We start from the raw sequence: 20,715 nt of genomic DNA, 5'->3' as shown, positions 1-20,715 counted from the left end.
TGTCTGAAGGTCTTGCATAACATTTCAGAAAGGAGCATATGTTTCTTTCTGATCAGAATTTTCTGCATGTCTGAATGAATCTATCCTTTTGCAGGTCAAGGAAAGGTATGTTTTGTTTTTCTGTAGTTACAGTATCAACAGTAGAAGTCACCATACCCAACCAAGACCACTCCTGATACTGTGCCTTTGGCAGTAGCCTTTACAGTCATGCTTCAGAGGAAGGCAAAAACCTCCCACAGGATTCTGCCTGCGATTTGTAGTGGTTAGCTTATGCCTAGCAGCAGAGATGTGATTGCCTGTTCTTGTTTAAGCTTCCGTTATTTAGATCTTCTTAAAATAAAGGTACATTCTCTGTCTGCTTACATTAGTCTTGCTGAAGTCACCTATACCACACACAAGACTGCTGCAAAACACAAAATACTTTTCATCCACTTTTACCATAGTGGCTGTTCTGAAAAATTGCCTTTATATATGCTTTATGTGCTAAATAGCGTTATAGTTTTTTTAAAAAACAAACATAACAAACAAGCAAACAAACAAAAAAAAAACACAAAAGGGAGGAAAGTAGCTTCCTCTTCTTAGCGACAGTGACTGCCTGGAAATATTTGGGTAGCTTTCTTTGTAATGAAATAAATAACTGTATGCTATTTCCTTTTTATTCTAAATGTACTATTTATTGAGTCTTTCTCTTACTTAGTTTCCAAACAACCCAGCCAGCACTTTTGCAGAGGGTCCTTTTTCCTTTTTTCTCCTCCTCAGCCCCCCCACCCCAACCACAATCCTTGCTGGAGAGATGCTGCAATGTGAAAATTCAGGGTAGTCAGAGCCACCCCCAGACTTTTTTCTGGTGTTCATAAGTATTAAGAACCGGCTTTTTTTAAGTGTCTTTCATAGTACTGAACCACTTCAGTCAAAGCCACCTTTTCTGGCTTAAGCAATGCTAGGATTTTCTGACTTTCCTTTTCAAGGCTCACTTGATCATATTCTGTAGCGAGATTGTGGCTGTACTGATGTATTGCAAGTTTTGTTGAAATTATCAGAATAGGTACAGAGAACATGCGGCCTCTGAACAGGCAATGTTCCATGGGCATATCTTCCCATCGATGTAGAAAATGTATTCAAAGTGCTCATGCTGAGCCTCCTACATTATGCGGTGCTCAGAGCTGATTTATGTTTTCTATTAAGGAAAACTGTCACTCACTGCCTTCAGCGGACCTTAAAAGGGGCAATTTTGCACCTTATTGAATTTTCTAAATCTTGTATAAATATTTGTAAAATACAGCAATAAATAACCACGTGCAGCAGCTTCTCTGAAAGGCAAGATTTCTGTGCCTTGGGCAGGCATTTGCTGGAGCAGGGATATCTTTCATGCTGTTTGCCATAGTGCTGTCACCCTGGGTGTGCAGCGGGCTGTAAATTTCATTTGTGACTTAACTACTGCTCTGGCAATGAGGAATAACTGGAAGTAAATGTGGTCAGGGCTGGGAATTTGAGGCAGTCCTGTGAATGTAGCCGTTTGAATGAAGGACTGAAGCCTGCAAGACTTACTTGCAGACTAGGTCCTTCTTTCCTTAAGTATGCAAGTGTAAACTCCTTTAGAAAGCAGTTGCTGTTTTAAAAAGTGAGATATTGGAAAAGACTTTGTCTAGATTACAAATAAAATGAAAGGTAAGCTGTGCTTCTTAGTTGTTAGACTGTGCCTCAAGAGCTGATACTTACACATATTTGTTCCTATGTGCAATTAATTATGGGAGCAAGACAATCAGCCTACGATCTTTTTAAAAAATGGAGCCATTCAGCTGTACCTCTTCAAGGTGAAAATTCAGCTTTTTCATTTTTAGAAAAAGAATCCTAGATTGGTAAGCAAAGGCAGAAACTTCCCAGTAGCATTTGTTTCACTGGACCAATTCTCCATTCGCAGCTGAGGCTATTAGTTGCCAAGCATCTTCTGAGTGGTGCTGAGCAAACTGCAGGGATAGTTCCCAAACACAATAGATGTTGGTGTATTTATCAGTGTGGCAATCCCAGAAAGCACAAAAGGACAAGAAATCATGTACAGATCTATCAATTTTATTTTCTGGACACTTTAATAGCTGTGACACTTTAATTGGGTTGTAATGGCGTTTTTATTGCACATATTTGTATAAATTTAAAAGTAGCTAAAACTGCTTTGTGCTGCAGGAAGCAAATTAATACACACAGAAACATAGCAGAGTTAATGTAAAGAATCATTTCTCAGCCTCTGTCATTATCAGGAAATTTTAAAATTGCCTCTGCTTCCACTGCAGCTAGTCAGAAAATTAGAACTCCACTTCCAGCCATGCCTATTATCCCACCGGTCTTGAGGGCTTCAAATAAGATTAGTTTTAAAGGCTCCATGAAGCTGGCTCCCAGTCACGTGTACCAATTAAGAAGTTCTTCTGTTACTCAGATTCCAGCTTAGGTACGCTGACTGCGCACAATATGTACACATTTTTTCTCTGGTATCTAAAATACAATTGAATTGTAGGTTGTGGAGCTGCTGGTTGCAATAGTATGCTCATTATATGCATTAAACTGAAATTGAAAGGAAAGATGAAATCCTGAGCCCTTCTCAGGCTTCCAGTACCTGCAAGGGAATAGGGAATTGCCACAGCCAAGCTGCTTCACTTTCCTCTCTAGTACATGAGCGCACGTGGGGTGGTGGTTGTAGCATGGATCCCTACCACATGCTGCGCAGTTTGCTACCTTCTCTCAAGTTGACTGTCCTGTTACAAGGTTGGGGAGGGTTTACTCTCCACCATCACCCAAGGTGAAGTTTTCATAGGGCTGTTAAGAAACCCTAAGGAAAATTGAGCGTATATATGTTTTGGCAGATGAGATTTGGAGATGAAGAGAAATTTGCCTGTGAAGGAATCTATGTTTTCTGTAGTGCTGTTTCATAGTTTATATTTCACAGCCTGGGTAGCTCAGAAACCTGCTGGCTTTACTGATGACTGTTGCTTTTGAGTAATGCTGAGCAATATGGCAGGAGGCTAACGGAGTTATTTCATAGAAATATTAAGAAGCTGTTGCTGCAGCAACAAGTGAAGCTGCATGTGAACACTGCCCTAACACCTGGGCCATTGTGCACACACATGGCCCGTCTTACAGCTGGGGGCGGCTGGCTGTGGCCAGGGTGGGATCTAAAAGAACTAGATGCACAAACCCCCCAGTGTAAAGTTCACTTCGAACCAGTGATCCCAGACTGTGGCTTTCAGGCATCACTTTTCTTGTGATTGTTCTCCAATATCACTCGAGGACACAGAAATTTAAAAAGCTAAAACAAAACTTGTGGGGAGAAAGTATTATATTGCCTGCAGCATGTTACTTACTTGGCAGAGGGCTCAGCTGGCAACAAAAGTTTGGAACTATTGCTCCCGTCTTTGATTTTACTTGCTTATAACTTTTAAAACTCCCTTTGGGCCTGAAACCTATACATATACACTGAAGGAACTGGAGTTTGCTGCCTTAACTGCTTTCTCCTGGTTGAAATTAGTAGGTCCTTTTTGAAAATAAGGGCAAATAAAATAGATGACTGGTCTAAATATTGATATGAGAAAAACGATGGTAGGTAATGGGATAAAGAACTAACAAACAGTTAAATAATAAAATGACCTGACATTGGAGACTGAAGAGTAATAAAAAATAATGCAGAAAGAGGAGGATAGGAACCATGCAGGAAAGGTCTGACTCAAACAGATTCCCCCCCTTCTTCTTTCAGCCACATGACAAATTTGACCTTGGCTTTAATGGAGTAAATCTTCACAATTAACTGATGATAATTCACAGAAAATTGTGGAGGAGAGCTAGCCATTAGTGGGCAAGAAAGGCAGGCGAGTAGTATCTAGTTGGATTATGATAGCTGCAATAGTACGAAGCATTCAGTGTTTCTAAGAAGCAACTGCATCTGTTTCCATGTCAGCATGATGTGCTTTCCTGGTATCTAGTCCTCAATATCATTTTCCATCTGCATTGCTGTGACAGATTGGAAAGCAGGAGATTTTAGTAATGTACTGAAACTTTTTCTTCTTGTCTCCTTCTTTTTGCCATCTTCCTAGTTGCTGGACCAGAAACTATAACATGAATTATTGGTTGATCATCAGACTGCCCATTCTCATCGCCATTGGGGTGAGTATGGGGCATGTGCAGCGAACTGGCAGATTTCCATGAGAACAGGACATGATATAGTACAAAGAGCAGATGTGCACATGGCTGTTGTGCATGTCTAAAGGCTAATAACCTTTGAGGGTATTGACATTTTCATTCAGAAATGTAATTTTATGAAACCAAATTGGTTTCTGTCAGTGAAATTCACAACTAGCATTTTGTTTGTTTAATTTGGCCACACGCTGTCATGTTGTAGTGGCAGCACAAAATAACAAAACAGCATGCCGCAGCAATCCAGTTAACTCCCCTGTGTGCAGAAAGCTATAGCAGGTAGTACAGGGAGGCAGAAGATAATATTCCAGGTACTGGGCTACAGAAGAGCAGCAAATTGTGTGGCATTATGGAGAAACACCATGTTCTGCAGCCACAGTACTGTGTCAGACCTCTGGACAAGGTGAATGGGACAGCCCACACCTTTACTGTGTCTCCCTCCCCAGAGATGCAGGTAAGCTCCCCTGCTCTGTTTAGTGAACTGCCTGTGTTTTCAAAGGTGACTTGTGCATTCACAGAGGATGTATTTTGAGCACAATTCTTTAGCAAAGATTTATATGGCAAATTCTGCAGCTGCAGAGTAGCAGGATGCACAGGGACCTACACATGCATACACAAACCAGCTTTTTTGAACACTGACGCACATGTGTTTCTTGATGATGATATAAATCCTTCTTTCATTTCTCCAGGTAAATTTCCTGATCTTTATCAGAGTTATATGCATCATCATCTCCAAACTACAGGCTAATCTGATGTGCAAAACTGACATAAAATGCAGGTATGTCATATGGTGGTCTGACACTTTTCGTGCCCATCGAAATGGTGGTAGAGAAGGAGGTACATGAAAGGAGTGGGTTGACAAAGGTGATTAAACATCACAGGCCTTGAGTAATGCACAGGTGTGGTGTCACGCATTGGTATAGATAGTGTTATAGATAAACAGAAGGCTTGATCTTTGAGTTTGTCACTTTACATAAGTCTTCCATAATACTGGATGAATATTAATTAAGCAGATATTTTTAAAATACTTACAGCGTATGCAAGTACTGGATGTGAAGGTCCTTGAATGCATCCAGAGGAGAGCAACAAAGCTGGTGGAAGGGCTGGAAGGAATGCTCTATGAGGGGCAGCTAAGGACTTTGGGCTTGTCTGGTTTGGAGAAAAGGAGGCTGAAGGGCGACCTCATTGCTCTCTACAGCTTCCTGAGGAGGGGAAGTGGAGAGGGAGGTGCTGATCTCTTCTCCCGGGTGTCCAGTGATAGGATGCCTGGGAATGGCTTAAAGCTGCACCAGGGGAGGTTTAGACTGGGCATTAGGAAGCATTTCATTACCAAAAGGGTGCTCAGACACTGGCACAGGCTTTCTAGAGAGGTGGTCGATGCCCCAAGCCTGTCAGTGTTTAAAAGGCATTTGGACAAAGCCCTTAATAACATGCTTTAACTTTTTGTCAGCCCTGAAGTGGTCAGGCAGTTGGACTAGATGATCATTGTAGGTCCCTTCCAACAGAAATATTCTAATCCTATCCTATTCTATCCTATCCTAATTTGAAAAAAAAAAAAAAAATGAGTGATAGAAATAAAAGCTTTAACTTCAATGAAGATCAAGACAGGGGTCATTTTGAGTGTTGCTCCTTGTTCTTCTTGTCAATTGTTATTGGGACAAACTTTCAATCTTGAATGCATAGGGTGTTTCAAGAGAGATGTCAGGGTTATCACATAAATGTTCAATTTTTGTTTTGCAGGCTTCACCCTGTCCGTGCCTGTATTCTTCCTGTTATTTAATCACCTTGCTAAGATTCATGGTCACATCCTTAATTTCTGCATCTTGGAGATTACTTTTGTATTGCAGTCTGAAAAATAATGTACAAATAGTAAGTTAGCTATTGAATTAACCAGTGTGGAACTACATGTTGTGGTAGCTGGACAGCTACTGGCAGTTGACTTAGCTAGTTTAAAGTTGGATATTTCAATGCTGCAGCCTTCTAAGCTATACACAGCATGTATTTTGGTGTATTCTCATCAGAGTAGAGAGTTGCCTTGTATCTTACCTACCGTCTTTACCTCACGTGAAATTTTGGAAATTCTAATGCATGTTTAGAGCTCAAAGCAGAGAAAATGACTCATTTTAATGAGCTGTAGGCTTTGCTCTCATGCCTACTGTTTTTTTTTTTTTAATATATATGACCTTTATTTGCCAGGGTAAAATTTGTGGTGGTGGAAGTGGGGGAATTTCTAGTTCTGATGGCTTGAAGCCATTTAAAAGTCGGACTGTAAATTTACCCTGTCAAGGGAGAAACCCCTTGCCCTCAAGACTTCTGCAAGCAGCAGGAAGGTTTGATGCAGGTGAGCCATTTCTCAGAGGTACATGTTCATTCATTTCTTCATGTTGCGTGTTCAAAAATCTGCTGTGTAAACAGAAAGGCTTTATCAGAAAAGGATTTACCCAGCAACAGAGCCCTCTTCACTGATGAAGATTATAGTCTTGGTGGTCTGTCTGGAGGTTGGTGGTTATAGCCAGAAGCTTTGGGGAAGTCTTTTCCCCAAAAGAGTTCAGTTCATTGGTATGCTTCTGATAATAACAAGGCTAGTAGTCAGAGATTCCTGTATCAGAATTTTTCCCCCTTCTTTTCTGCTCAAAGACACTGGAAAAGATTTGGGGTGAAGGAAAGACAGAATTGCTATGTTGGAATACGCTATTTTAAACAAGGACCAGTCTAGGTGCCCTAGAAAGTCACTATCTTGGATATGTTTGTGTATAGAAAGGAGAAAAGTGTTTTGCTCTCAGGCCAACCTTTCCTTCCCCTCTCTCCTGTTGCCCATTCATTTGACCAAGAGAGAGAACTCACTGTTCAGTATGGCAGCAAATCCCTTTTCTCTATAGAAGGAGTGTTGTGGAGAAACTTCTCCCCTTGCTCAGGGAAAGGATTTTCTTTAAGGAGGTCTTAATTACACAGGAAGCCTTTTCATAGGACTTTGCACAGCTTCCTGTTTAAGGTGGAGCTCTCCAAGTATCCCATCTAGAACAATTAGCATTCATTAAATAAGCTAGGGGATTGCTATACACCTATACAACTCCCTTTTTTTACCCAGGCGGTGTCTCCAGAGCCAATTCAGCATCAGCCTCCCACTTCTACCTCTATCTCAGGCAGGTGGTGGTGGAGCAGAGCCTCCATCACAAGACTTGCTGGTAAGCTGCTCATTTAAACAAGCCCCCTGAGGCAGTGGTCTGCCTAAGTCCACTGGAGATCTGCATTTCTGCTTACCTGTATGTGTAAACTGTTTAATTTCAATAGTTACTTTGATTCACCATCCCTTGGTCCTTGTGTATCAAGGACATTGGCAGGCCAGTGGATGGGCTGACAGGAGCCTTGCACTTGATATGTAATAACCCTGTGCAGCAGTACAGGATGGGCACTGACTGGGGAGAAAACAACTTTACAGAAGACCCAGGGATGCTGGAGGACAACAGGTTGAACACGATTCAGCAGCGTGCCTTTGTGACAGCATAGGCTGACTGCATACGGGGCTGCACTAGCAAGAGCATAGCCTGCAGGTCAAGGGGAGTGACCGATTCCCTCCATTCAGCACTTGAAAGACTGCTTCTGGTGTCCAGGTTGAGGCTCCCCAGTACAAGAAAGACGTTGTGTCCTGTCCCTCCAAGCCCCACGGGACTTGCATCAGTTTTGCACCAAGCTAGTTCAGGGGCTGGACCAGGTGACACAGAAGGAGGTGCTGAAAACTGGGTTTATTCAGTCTGGAGAACAGAAGACTAAGCAAGGATTTAATTGCAGTCTTCAGCTACGTAATGGTGGTTATACAGAAGATGGAATTGGAGTATTTTCAGAGGTGCACAGTGGAAGGACAAGGGGCAGAGGTCACAAGTTATAGCAGGAGAAATTCCAATTGTGTGTCAGAGGTGAAAAAAATTCACAGTGAGAGTGGTCTGACACTGGAAGAGGGGCCCAGAGGGGCTGTTCAAAACTTGGCTGGACACAGCCCTGAGTAACCTGCTGTGAATTGGAGTTGGACCAGAGACTTCCAGAGGTCCCTTCCAACCTGAATGATTACATGATTCAGAATAGCAGCCAACAGCCCTAGGGCACAACAAGATCTACTAAGTACTGACAGCCCTGCTAGTTGAGTGATTTTTGTATCTACTGAATTGTCTCAAGACAGGTTGTTGTGAGGCGTTGATAGGTTCTGTAGCCCAGGATAGCCCTGTAAACTCCCATGTGAGGCTCGGGCATCTTTCATTATCCTGTTGGGTGGCTAGCACGTATGTCTATCAAAAGAGAGTTAAGGACCATTCTTGTGAATGTTTTCCTGTGGTTGTATCCCTGAGCATTGCTCTCTCACAGGTGAAAAATGTTTTATTTCAGGTTGGTTTGTCTTCTTCCCTTTGCTAGCTGTGTCTTTCAACTTGCAGTTTAAATCATGGAGTCATCGCTCACTTTAAGAGAGTTTAACTGCTTTTACAAAGTGTTGTGTGGTTACAGTTAGTTACAATGTTTTGAAGATTTAACCTTCCCACAGAGGTGGGAAGGAATAGCAGGTACTCCTCCCTTTGCCAAGATATTTTTAGAAGATTCCATTATTGATAGATTATTTCTTTCAGGCCATCGACAAGGTAGGTTTTGGTCATCTTTCCCACTTACAGATGGGGAAAAGGATACACAAGAAGACATCTCAGGTACAAGAAAGCACATGGCCTCCTCCTGAGTTTGGAAGAAGATTTTCCAGGTGAAATACAGCCAAGTAGCTGAATACAGAGCTTTGCTCTCAGCATGAAGTGGTCTGCAGTGGAGTGGCAGGGGCAGTTAAAACATGTTGAAACCTACTAAGGTTATTTTGAGGATTACTTTTTTTTTCTGCAGCCTCTGGAGGAGGACCCTGTGACACAAAGTGGTGCAGTGACTTACTGAAGTTGGCAGTGTGTCAGAAGCAGAATGCAGAAACAGTGACTCCCGGTGATCATTGGGATCAACAGTGACCTACTCAGTGGCATTGTTTTCTTCTTTCTTTGTGATCTTAGGCTGGCCAAGTCTACGTTGACTTTGATCCCGCTGCTGGGGACCCATGAGGTCATCTTTGCCTTTATTACTGATGAGCATGCCAGAGGGATGCTGCGCTTTGTGAAGCTTTTTACTGAACTCTCCTTTGCCTCTTTCCAGGTAGCACTCACACTGTGCCCATGCAGATAAGATTTTTTTTTAACTGCTGTTTGAGGACCTGCTTTCTCTCTCATTCATTGCATGTTCCCTGTTCTTTATATTTCTCAATTTAGCACTGCATATTAAAGGATTATGACAGTGGAGGGGAAACTATGAGGACTAATTTTTAATAGCCAGCTTAGATGTTAGTGTCACATACTCTTGTTTTTGATGTCTTTAAATTTACCACAATAAACTGATATTCCTAGCCACATATTAGTATCTACTTCCTATGGGACACCTCAAGGCAATAATGAAATTGTCTGTGATTTCCTGTAATTGTATAATGGCATTGCTGAAAGCAAATTTTGTGCTTTCTCCAGTGTTTTTGATACTCCTTGGAAAATCTGTGCTGTGAAAGGTACCTGCCTACAGCTGTAACTGCATGTGAGGAAGATGTAGGTTTACTGTGATTTTTATTCAGCTGTTGCCGTAGGTAAGGCCATTTCAAAAGAGTCTCCTTGTCTAAGGGAATCATTATTCTTCTAGTTTCCCTGCTCGCCCACTCACACCCTGTTTATCAAGCACAGAGCTGTATTTAAGATCACGGTGAATTGTTCACTTATGAAGTGTTTATAACTTCAAACCAGGTAAGGAAAAAGAAGGGGAAAGGAATCTTTAGAAAAAAATAACAGGTTGAAGGAAACAGTAAGGCCTTTTACCTAAGACTGTGTGCTTTGAGACATAGTTTGGTCAAACCTCTCCTCTGCCATCAGAGCTGACAGGGACCACTGATTGTCTCCATCTTTCAGTCTTATATGAGACATGCCAGTGTGGAGCCTCTAGCCGTCTGCAAGTTTGTTTCACACAGTGAGGGAATTGCTCTGCTCACTGCTGTTCTGTTTTTTGTTGATTTCAGGGGCTGATGGTTGCAATTCTGTACTGTTTCATCAATAATGAGGTAAGAGAGATACTAGTTGTTCCAATTTGCCTTATCAGCATCCACTATAGAAAAAGGAAATTGAAAATCATCTTGAACTGTTAAATTGTCCTTGTTCAGGACTTTTACTTTTTTTACAGACCCTCCTCTGTACAGCTACACAGGATAACTCCTCAGACAAATGTTGTTGGAAGGAATTCAGGCAGTATAATTTAGGGCCGCTATTTGTAGACATGAAGTCTTGCAAGTTGTCTTGCTTGCAATTATATAGTTTGCACTGCTGGAGCTTTTCTTTTAATAAGAATCATAGCTGCTGCTCTTAATCTGTCTCGTAGTGCTTCTTATTTGCTTGTTTTGGTGAATGTGCGAGTAGAGCCCGTTTTATTCTGAGAACTCAGCTCAGCTGGCTGGTGAGGTTGGAGAGTCCCTTTGGTTAATGCCCATACAGTTTGGTTTCGTTTGGTTTCATTTGGTTTTGCTGTGGCCCAGCTACTTGAAGGCATCATCGCTCTCCCATTCCAACTGAACTTCATGGAGTGGTGAGCTCTCCCCCAGGCCCAGAAGAAATGTAGCCAGGGCTTTGAGTTAAATGATTGCAAGTACCATCTTCTATGGCTTCTGCTGAATCTCAGCCCTGTTGGGGGAAAGAGTATTGTTCTGTTTCAGTATTGCAGGAATCTCTCATGTTACCTTCTAAGTGATTATCATTATTCAGTCAGTCAGCAGCCAGGTTTGCAAGAGAAGCAAACACTACTAATTTGGCGGCACATTATTAAGTTTAATGCACATCAATGCATTTTACACTCATGCTAAATCTACTTTTAAACATGACATGGTAATTCAAGAACACCTATTGAGAGATAGGCCTCATCAAGGAATTGGAATCAATGGAAAAATGTTCTACTTGTGTCATTATGGCCAGGCTGGAGTCAACAGAAAGCTGCAAGCATCCTGAATTAAGCCCTGCAGGAGACTGTTCACTTTTGTAGCCTGTGGGTAAGATTTTGCTTAAGTGAATCTGTTAATTGTACTGCTTATGGAAGTGAGAGGTGGGTAGCAGCAGGCTTTGCTCAAGCATGAATTAGAGAGTATTTTTTTCAAATCCCTTGTACAGCTTTACACGTGTACTTTAATTCTGAAATGCAGCACTGTCTGCTGGTGCATCATGTATTTCTTTTGATTCACTTTGGCCTTTACTCATACATCCCCTGTGCAGCTGCAGCCAGGCCTCTCATGAGTAATGGCCAATAATTTCCTCCATGTGATACAAGGGCAAAGTTACATCATAGCCCAAACTTTATTATAAACCCTGAAACAGATAGGCTTGTTTCATTTGAGGGAACTTACTGTGAAGTAGCCTACTTACTTACATTTCTAAGACATCCTCCAAATCTCTTGTTGCTATAGTTCTCTTGCCTTTGTAATGTAATTCGTAAAATATAACCACAATATGCTCAGCTTCACAGAAAGCTGACAGAGAATTGAGGATGAATTATTTTGCTTGTTCCAACTCTTGTTAAAAGAAGGGAGAAGGATTTTGCCAAGCCCAGTCATCAGCATCCATAAAAAAAATCCATGTAAAGAGTTTGATTAGGTCAAGTCTCTTCTATTTCTTTCCTAAACTATGCGAGAAATTTTTCCTAAACTAAATGAGAAACTGTTTTTCTTCTGACAGACTATATGTGCCCGAAGACTATCCTTGTTTGCAATATGGTCTATATTTTTATTTTTGTGTTTGACTCATTGACTCCTTTTCTTTTTCCTTAACCTTACAGAATGAAAGTTTTTTGCAAGTCCTGGTGCCAGATCAAGAGTAGAAATGGAGCTAGAAGTGATATTAATGTCCTTTTCTAATATCTACTTATGGAAAAAATTAAAATATGTTCATATTTCAGTCGTATTTTACCTGAAGGATTCTGGATTTTCTCTGATATTGCTCTGAAGCCAACAGCAGGGTCTCAGCAGATTGCCTGTTATCACCGATGTTCTTTCCAAAATGGGCTGGGCTTAATACAACCAGTTTTTCTGCAGTTAGTGTTGCTTTCTATAAGAAATATTCTAAACCACAGAGATGTTGCCTCTTTCTGCCAGAATTCGTTTAAGCTGGTTCAGGTTTCATTCTCTGTAGTCTTGCTTCTCCTTTTTGCCTCCTTCCTATCACAATGGAAGTACACTTCACTCTCTTCTACCTTAAAGAATCTGTCCTGACTCCAGGACTCCTGAATTTTTCTAATTACTGCCCAATCTTCCCTTTTTATTTTCATTTCTTTTCATTCTCTATACAGACTATCCATTGAACTCCCCCACCAGCTCCATTGCATCCCATTTCAGACCTACTTTCCTTTCATTATGATTTGTTGAGGTGTTTTTTTGGCCAAAGTTTAACTTTTTTGTAATCAGATTCCAGATTCATTGCCACACTCTCAATATCCTTGCCTATTGGCTGCATTAAGCTCAATCGGCTGCTCTCTGTGAGAAGTCTTCTCCACCTTTAACCTCGCTGACCGTCTTTTCCAAGTTCTCGTACCCCTTCCCTTTCTCTTTCAAAATACTCTACATAAAAATTTTCCTTCTTCCCCTTTCTCATGGGAGCTTTGTTCTTGGTTCCCTTTTCCCTGTATAGCTTGTTTCTGGGGAATCTTATCCACACATGGAAATTAATAGGCTAATTATTTTGCTGAAAGATCTCTAGATCTACTTCTGTGCTCAAGAACTGCCTCTTTACAAAGGAAATCTTAACCTATTCCCTCAGTCATACATTCACAGCCATCTAGGCAAAAACTCAATTCAACACAGACAGCAGAGCTGCTCTTTACCCTTTTCCTAACCTCTGGAGAGAAAACTAATAGTCTGTCATTCAGATCCATTTCTAAGACATGATCTCTGATATAGTCTTTTGTTCAGGTCTTCCCATTCACTTCATCTTGATTTTGCAGGCTATTTGTAACATAGCCCTAGGATACAGCCTGTCATGTCCAGCCAGATTGAAGACTCATTTCCTCCCTTTGACTGATTCTAACATACCCATTTCTATTGCTCATTGACTTACTCTGTCAGGAAGTATGTTCATCCTTTCTTTCAGGATCTGCCTGTAAATGTCTACAACTGCTTTTTCCCAGTGCTGCCTATTAAACCAGCTGTTTTCCATGCCCACAGAAGGTACCAAGTACTGGGGTGGTAATATGGTCAATTCTCCTACAAACAGTATGGTCCCTGCATTTCACTGTTTCCTTTTTCCTCTTTGTCAGGCAGTTCTCTCTCATTCTTCTATGCCAAGCTATCCCAGATACGTTCTCTTTTTCTGGTGTCTTTGTGCAGCTTTTGACACAGCGACCCAGTTATCACGGTAAAATACAAGCTTCTACCTCAGCATGTTTCTGTCTGTCCCATTTGGTTGTGATACTGGAGGGACAGATTCTGTTGTCAGAAACGCAGAGATGCAGCTGGTTCCCACCAGGACGGCATTCAGTACAAGGGCTGTAGCCCAGAGCTGACAAGCCCTGCTAGAGGTAACCACCAAGGGAAGACAATTGCTTCTGTAAGGCTTTGCTCCTTTTTAGGGCTACCTCCGAGGTTCAGTATTTCACAATGAACAAGCAGAGAAGACAGACATACAGCAGCTGGTTCCCTAGAAGTTTCCCTCAGAGTATGAAGGTTTCAGCAGCCTGGGTACGATGACAAACCTGCACTGGAACTGCCATCATCCTGTTTAGTCTCTTGTGGTCAGTACCGGACCCTACAAGGAAACAAAACAGAACTCTCCAGAGAAGGCTCACTTGAGTGACCCACCTACAGTGAACTTCCAGGCTGAAGTACACACCGTAATGAATTGATTACTGTTGTTGCACTCCTGCCTTTTTCTAGACTAAAAAAGGTTCAATTTTATGTCCTCTGCCTTATGTGTTAAAAGCTAATGGAGGTTCTTACTTCAGTCAAGTGGCGAGAACTTTGCCCGTGGAACAGGAAGATCTAAATTCTGTTCTTGTTTAGCAGTTACAAGACCCTGGATAAACTTCCAAATGAATACAGAGGTTACACAGTTTAACCCAGAACCTGTGACTGGATGAGCACATTTTGTAGCTTTTATCGCTATTTAAAAAGGGGGGGGGAAGGTACAGCCTTTAATATGCTTAATTGTTGTTTCTTCAAATCTGAATAAATCTTGATTTTTGTATGGAATAAAAAAACCCATAAATATTCAAAGAACAAAAATAATCCAAGACATAATACTGTTTAAATCAAACCAGAAGTTAGAACAGTACTCTTAAGAATACCTGTGGTGACAGTATTGAGCAGGAAGCCAGTCTTTTCAGTCATTTCATGGCTGATAAGCAAAATCAACTTAATTGTTAGTACTGGTAGGGCATAGAGTACATTCAGTATTGCAGCTGAATACAATTCAGAATAAAATAATGAAGATAAGATTTCCTGGTGCGTAGAAGAGCTTTATTTCTACAAGTAAAGGTGAATGCTGTCATTATTTTAAATATGGAATACCCTACAATGGACTAATGAGATAATTGGATAATCTGAGGCAATAATGCTGCAGGTTTAAAGCATTTCCAGCTTTTCTGAGTAGTATGGTATCTTTATTTTTTCCTTGCTCTTTTCTAATGGAGTCATTTAAAGATCTGATTAGTTCTACATTCATTCCTTTTGTTTCCTTCTTTGCTTCTGTTAGGTTCAGATGGAGTTTCGGAAAAGCTGGGAGCGCTGGAGATTGGAACATTTGTATGTCCAGAGAGACAGCAGTATGAAACCTCTGAAGTGTCCAGCCAACAGCATCAGTAGTGGAGGCACGGTAGGCAGTAGTGTCTACGCTGCCACTTGTCAGGCCACATTCAGCTGAGACTTCTGCAGGTGAATTAGACTGAGAACAATGAACTGTATAATATACCTGAAAACCCTTAAATACCCAAGCAAGTGGCTTAAGTATGCCATCTCCAGCAAGAAACTTAAGCATATGCTGCTCATTGCCTGCAGGCTGTTGGACAAAGGTTTCTAGGGAAAACAATCTGCTAATGTAATCAACACATCAGAGGAAAAATTGATCACGTCTAAAGTAAGTTAAAAGAGTTTCTTCCTATTTGCACACAAGGCCTCCAGGTGTCCAAAACTTAAGCATAGCATTGATCCGGTCTGAAACCGCAGGGTCAATGGCTTATTACTGTTGAGTGGGCGAGCTGAGTGATCGACTGATTAAATTACAAGGATACAGAATATGATTATTGCCAAAAAATACATTTAGACTTTTATGGGGATAGGGTAAGGTGCTACCACCAGTTTTAGAAAAAAAGAACTTAGTGGGACACAACTTGTGTTTTAGGGAAGAATCAGTTGTGTAGTAAGAGTTTCCCAAAGCTGAAGTTGAAAATATGCTTACCTGTTTTCTGGGTAGGTGAACAACAGCATCCTGAAGATCTATCAATACAGCAGGTAGCATGGTGTACATTTCTGAATGCTCTTTTTAAGCTTCACTTGAAAAAAAATAAACCAAACCCCATATCTGGTAGGGGCCTCTTCTGCTATTAATAGGTGTGTGTTATCTCTATTGACACGGATGAAAATATCCCCTGAATGCACAGCCCTTCTATTTTTATATGGTACTCTGCCTCTCCAGTTGGCACACGGGTGTTACGAGGGACAGGATAATGAGTTGTGCTTCAAGAGGGCATTTTCTTTCCAAGCTATACTCTGCTTCTTGTGGGTGCAAACACACAGAAGTCGGCTTGTGGCCGCAGCTGGTCTTACCAGACTTCACCTCTTTGGAGAAGCCGCGGTGGTTCACAGCGTGGGTTCGCTTTTGCGTCTCCTCCAGCCTTGCTCCTTTTCTGCAGAGCGGGGAGGGCCGCGGGGCGCTGCGCCGCGCCCGGGCGGGCGGGAGGCTGCGCTTCAGCACGGAGGACAGCTCCCGCCCCCGCCCCCGCCCGCCCGCCGTCAGCGGGACTCCAAAAATCCCCCCCCAAACACTCTCCGGAACGCAACGGGCTTTTGCCTGTTTGCTTAAAACTGCGAGGGCTCTTGCAGTGAATGCACCTACGCTGCTAATTACGTTACCCTCCCTGACGTTTACAAGAGTTGCTGGGGGAAAAAAACACAGGTACCTTTACAAGCAGGACGTGACCCATTGCATCACTTAAGAACAAGCTTTACGTATCTTTACTGACCTTAGCTATTCGGGCTCCCTTTACAACAAAGAGGCAAAGTGCCAAAGACTAGCTCCGAGAATATCCCTGTCCATAGCCTTCTTGTAATAAGTAACTTCCATGGCGTAGCAGTTAGTTAGACAACTCAGCAGAGATTAAAAAAAAAAAAAACCACCCTGCTTTTCAGGTCTCTCTGCACTTGCATTCACATCCCCCATTGCCCAGAAAGTGGGCTGGATATTCTGGGATGTAATTCAGCATCTTTCCTGCCTGAAGCTAGATTGCTTTGCATGGGATGATTTAATCATTGTATTACAATCCAAATTGCCAACAGGGTGGATTACTTTTGCAGTCATCAGGTTAGAATTGAATTAGAGAGGATGGGTTACCTTCTTCTGTGATAATGCTTGTAACTGAGCCCCAGGGGGGCAGTCAGACACGTTTGTAGAAATCCACCACAGTTCTCAGGCTGGCTTACGCACGTTCAGCATGCTGGCTTCTACGCGGGCCGTTTCCAGGCCACCCCTTCCCAACATCGGTTGCAGAGCTGACCTTGGAATGAAGCGCCTCAGGTTCTTCTGCAAATTTAATCACTAGCTTCTATGCTGTGTGACCATCAATACAATACCTGACTACTACATGCGTATGTTAAGTGCTGTCCTGCGATTTAATCAATTAGCTTCCTGTACACGGAGAGTATGCTTGATGTTTCTATTTACCATCTACCCTTAAGTGCTTTGAATAGGAAAAGACTCATACAGTTAGCCGCTGGCAGGTGAAAAGGCAGCATGACGACAGATGACATTTCCAGCTGTATGATAATGCACACTGGAGGGAATAATTTCACTCATGAATATTCAAGAGCGGGTGCTAGTTTTCCAGGGCCCTACTTAGTTGTGTGCAAACCTGGGAGAAAAAGTTTCTGCTACTTGTGCAGCTTTTAGCAAGATGATAGTTTTGCTATGACCACAGGAAGTTATGGAACTGTTTTAATTAACTATTATGCTGGAAAAAATATATGTAACAAGTGAAAGAGGACATAGGAATAGAGAGTATTTACATGTGTGGTAATAAACCTGTACTTAGTTGCCGTCACAAGATTCTTTCACGAGTCTGACATGCTTTTGAGTTACCAGGCTCTTTTTGCCCCTCCTAGGCACTTCAGAACGGAGGGCTTTGGGCCCACGAGAATAGCTCCAGCACCTGATGTCAAACTTACCTTTGTAACTTCTGCCTTGGTAGAACCCAAGAGAAAAATAAGATGACAAAGAGAGATCTTAGCCAAGCAGAGGGTTGTGGTGGGATTTTTTTTTTTTCCTCTCTGATTAAGCTCTCACTTCTTCAAACCTTTTTAAATCCCCTCTTAAGTACTGAGGGAACAACTCAGTGAAAGTAATTGACACCAAAGCAGCATTACAGTAATAGTGTATTTTGAGAAATACTTCCAGCAAGGCCTAAACACCAATTTCTCTATCATACTTTATCTACTTCAGTAAAACCTTTTACAAGCCTTGTTGTTATTCATGCCATCTCTATTTCAGAATTTATAATGTGCATTTATTTGAGTAGCATGAAATAAGCAAAGGAACAGAAAGCACTGGAACAGATGAACTGTATGAATTTTTATTTCTTGTGCCTTTCAGCTTCATGCTCACTTATTGTGGTAACTTGTTTCATGAAGCATTAAATAGAAGAGTCTATAAATTCACCTGGACGTAACATAACTAGAGTTTATAGCAAATGAAAACTTTATTTCCAGCACTGCTGCTATAAAGTTTTATAATCTCATGGATGTTACCTTATATTTAATATTTATTTGCATGTATTTCCTTGTTTTAAAAACCACCCACAGAATCTTAACTGTACAAAATGTCAGATTATCAACTCCCCATAAACATTACACTTACTTATGTTTATTTTTATCCTTGTGAATAAAGTTTCAACTCACAAAATTCTGTCACTTACTGGTGTATTTACTTCAAGTATCATCTGACTACTTCATACTCTGTAATTAGAAGAACACTTTCTAAGAATGGAAAGACTCACAGTTCATGGTTCTCCCAAAGAAACAAAACTTTATATTTGCAACTCCATGCCTGCTATAGAAAGGCCATGTTAAACAAAACCAAAACGCAGTGTGTTATTTGTATAGAGTCAGAAGGAATCAGTAAGAGCAGTGAGAACTCTGAGGGGTTTTTACCAGAGGATGGTGGGATATGTACAAATCCAAAAATTCTGTGCTTGGCTTTCAATAGCAGCATTTGGAATTTATACAAGAAACCAATACTAGAAGCTAAGAAAGCACTGTGGAGACCTACTGAGATGCTTAGCAGTGTTAAACATCTTACTTGTGCTTTAATCTTCTGTTCTCTTTCCAGACCAATTACATTCAATAAAGGACACTGTTTGTTTCCCCGACCAATGACAGAACACGGGGTAAGTCAGGGCTGAATACTCTGTGTAACTTAAATTAGAAAAGTCATCATCAAACAGGATTTGAAAGACCAATTTGTGACTTTTCTTCTCAGCTCAGTCCTGATAGGTATAAGCTCTACCAGCTGCTCTTCCCTAGGACTTTATATTAATGATTTGTTTTAAGGCAATGACCTATATATTAAAAATACCAGTGAATCATATAAGAAGTGCACCTGACAGTCTGTGGGATGATGGTGAGAAGCCTCATTAGCTGTGCTGTGGTAAAAGGACTGAATCCAATGACAGGGTAAAGCCCCTTCTGCCTGAGGGCCTCTTGCATTTCCACGTCTGTTGTGCACTCACCCTAAATTTTTTCAAAATGATGGTTAAAGAAAAATGTGTATCACCTGCCAGGAATAATAATAAATCTTTTTTGCTTACACTGCAAACTATGAAAGCTGTAATCTGAAGTGAACAGGGAACTTGCATCAAAATCAGATGACACACGAGTGCAAACAGCAGCAGCAGCCGCCACCGCCTATTTTAGGTATACAGATAGTGCTTCACGTCTTTTCTTCACAAAGAGGGTTCTAGCCAGGCCTGGGAAGAAAAGCAGTTGGCCTCTACTGAAGGTGTAGTCAAACACCGGCCTTGCCGTTACCAGTGGCAAAGGGCATCAGGAGCTGAAATTCAGCAGCTGAGAGGAAAGCGGCCGCCCGTGGGTTTGCCGCCAGCTGCCCGGGCCCGGCCCCCCAGCAAACGAGACCACAGCCCGCGCTTTGCTACCGCTTTATTCGGGACCGGACCGCGCCCGGGGAAACCGGGCCAGGAGTAAGGCGCAAGCGGCGTTTTGCACAGCAGTAGCCCCCTTCTGCGCCGCCGCCAGCCCCTGCTCGGGTCCGCGGTCCGGGCGGGCGGAGGCAGCGGGGGCCGCCCCGCAAAGCGGCTGTCCCCGGCGGGCCGGCCGCTACCTCCCGGCGGCGGGCCGGTAATGCAGCTCCCGCTCCAGCTGCTCGGCCGTCAGGGTCCCGGCGATGGCGGCGCAGCCAGGGTTGAAGACGGAGTAGGCGCTCAGCTCGCCCCGCCGCCGCTCGGCGGGCCCGCGGGTGCCGGCGTACATCCAGTAGAGCAGGGAGAGGACGAAGTAGGGCAGCCCCAGCTCCAGCTCCGCGAACAGCGCCAGCAGCACCGCCCACAGCAGCACCTTCAGCAGCAGCGGACGCGCCCACACCGGAGCCGCCGCCGCCGCCGCCGCCCCGCCGGGCCGGGCCTGTGGAGGCAGCAGCGAGACGCGGCGTCAGGCACCCACCCGCCGCCACGCGCCCCCGCCCCGCCCATCCCGGCGCTCACCTGGGCGCCGCCGCCCGGGCCCGCCGCGGCGGCCCGCTGTCCCTCGGCGGCCTCCGGAGCCGCGGCCTTTCCCGGCGGCTCCGCGGGACGCGGCGAGGCGCCGGCGCTACCGCGGGCGGCGCGGAAGCTGGCCAGCCGCCGCTCCACGGCGGCCGACATGGCCGCCCCGCGCCTGCGCAAGCGCGGTGCGAGGGCGGTGCCGCGCTTGTGACGGCCCGGCGGGGGGCGGGGCCGAAGGGCGCCCGCCCCCGGGGCACCGGTTGCCGGGCTGCGGGCGCCGCCCTGCGGGCCGGCCCCGGGGGGCGGCGGGGCCGGGGCGAGGAGCGGGGCGAGGGGGCTCCGAGCCGCCTGAACCCAAACTGAGGAGGCTCGCAGAGGCTTGGGCCCCCCACGGGGGGTCACAGACAACCAGCTGCCCCCTGCCTTTCCTCTTCCGAAGTGGTAGCTGTGCCTGCCATTGAGCTCTGGAGAAAAGCTGTAAATCACCAAAGGCCTCCCTCGTTTGTTTTGGTTTGTTTTTTTTTTTTATTTAAACCT

The 20,715-nt window shown here is 43.5% G+C and overlaps 2 protein-coding genes across 2 annotated transcripts in view; one reads left to right on the top strand and one right to left on the bottom strand.

Annotated features, from left to right (window-relative positions):
• Window positions 1-15,116, top strand: part of GLP1R (glucagon like peptide 1 receptor) — a gene marked incomplete at both ends in the record, with an annotated part of 87,423 nt that extends 72,307 nt beyond the window's left edge. The window contains 5 exons of the mRNA XM_082305449.1: window positions 4,080-4,149; window positions 4,869-4,957; window positions 9,210-9,348; window positions 10,247-10,288; window positions 14,949-15,116. Coding sequence (XP_082161575.1) covers window positions 4,080-4,149; window positions 4,869-4,957; window positions 9,210-9,348; window positions 10,247-10,288; window positions 14,949-15,116 — 508 coding nt within the window. The remainder of the gene's footprint in view (window positions 1-4,079; window positions 4,150-4,868; window positions 4,958-9,209; window positions 9,349-10,246; window positions 10,289-14,948) is intronic.
• Window positions 15,117-17,950: 2,834 nt separating this feature from the next.
• SAYSD1 (SAYSVFN motif domain containing 1) lies at window positions 17,951-20,337 on the bottom strand (the record flags this gene model as incomplete). The annotated part of the gene is made up of 2 exons (XM_082306353.1): window positions 17,951-20,098; window positions 20,179-20,337. The coding sequence occupies 2 exons, from the start codon at window positions 20,335-20,337 to the stop codon at window positions 19,796-19,798; spliced, it is 462 nt and encodes a 153-aa protein (XP_082162479.1). The 3' UTR covers window positions 17,951-19,795.
• Between the last annotated feature and the right edge of the window lie 378 nt (window positions 20,338-20,715).

This window comes from Platalea leucorodia (genome assembly GCF_965183815.1).
Source record: "Platalea leucorodia genome assembly, chromosome: 3".
Lineage (NCBI taxonomy): Eukaryota > Metazoa > Chordata > Aves > Pelecaniformes > Threskiornithidae > Platalea > Platalea leucorodia.
The sequence above is the reverse complement of the archived record's forward strand: the minus strand, read 5'-3'. Positions and strand labels throughout refer to the sequence as shown.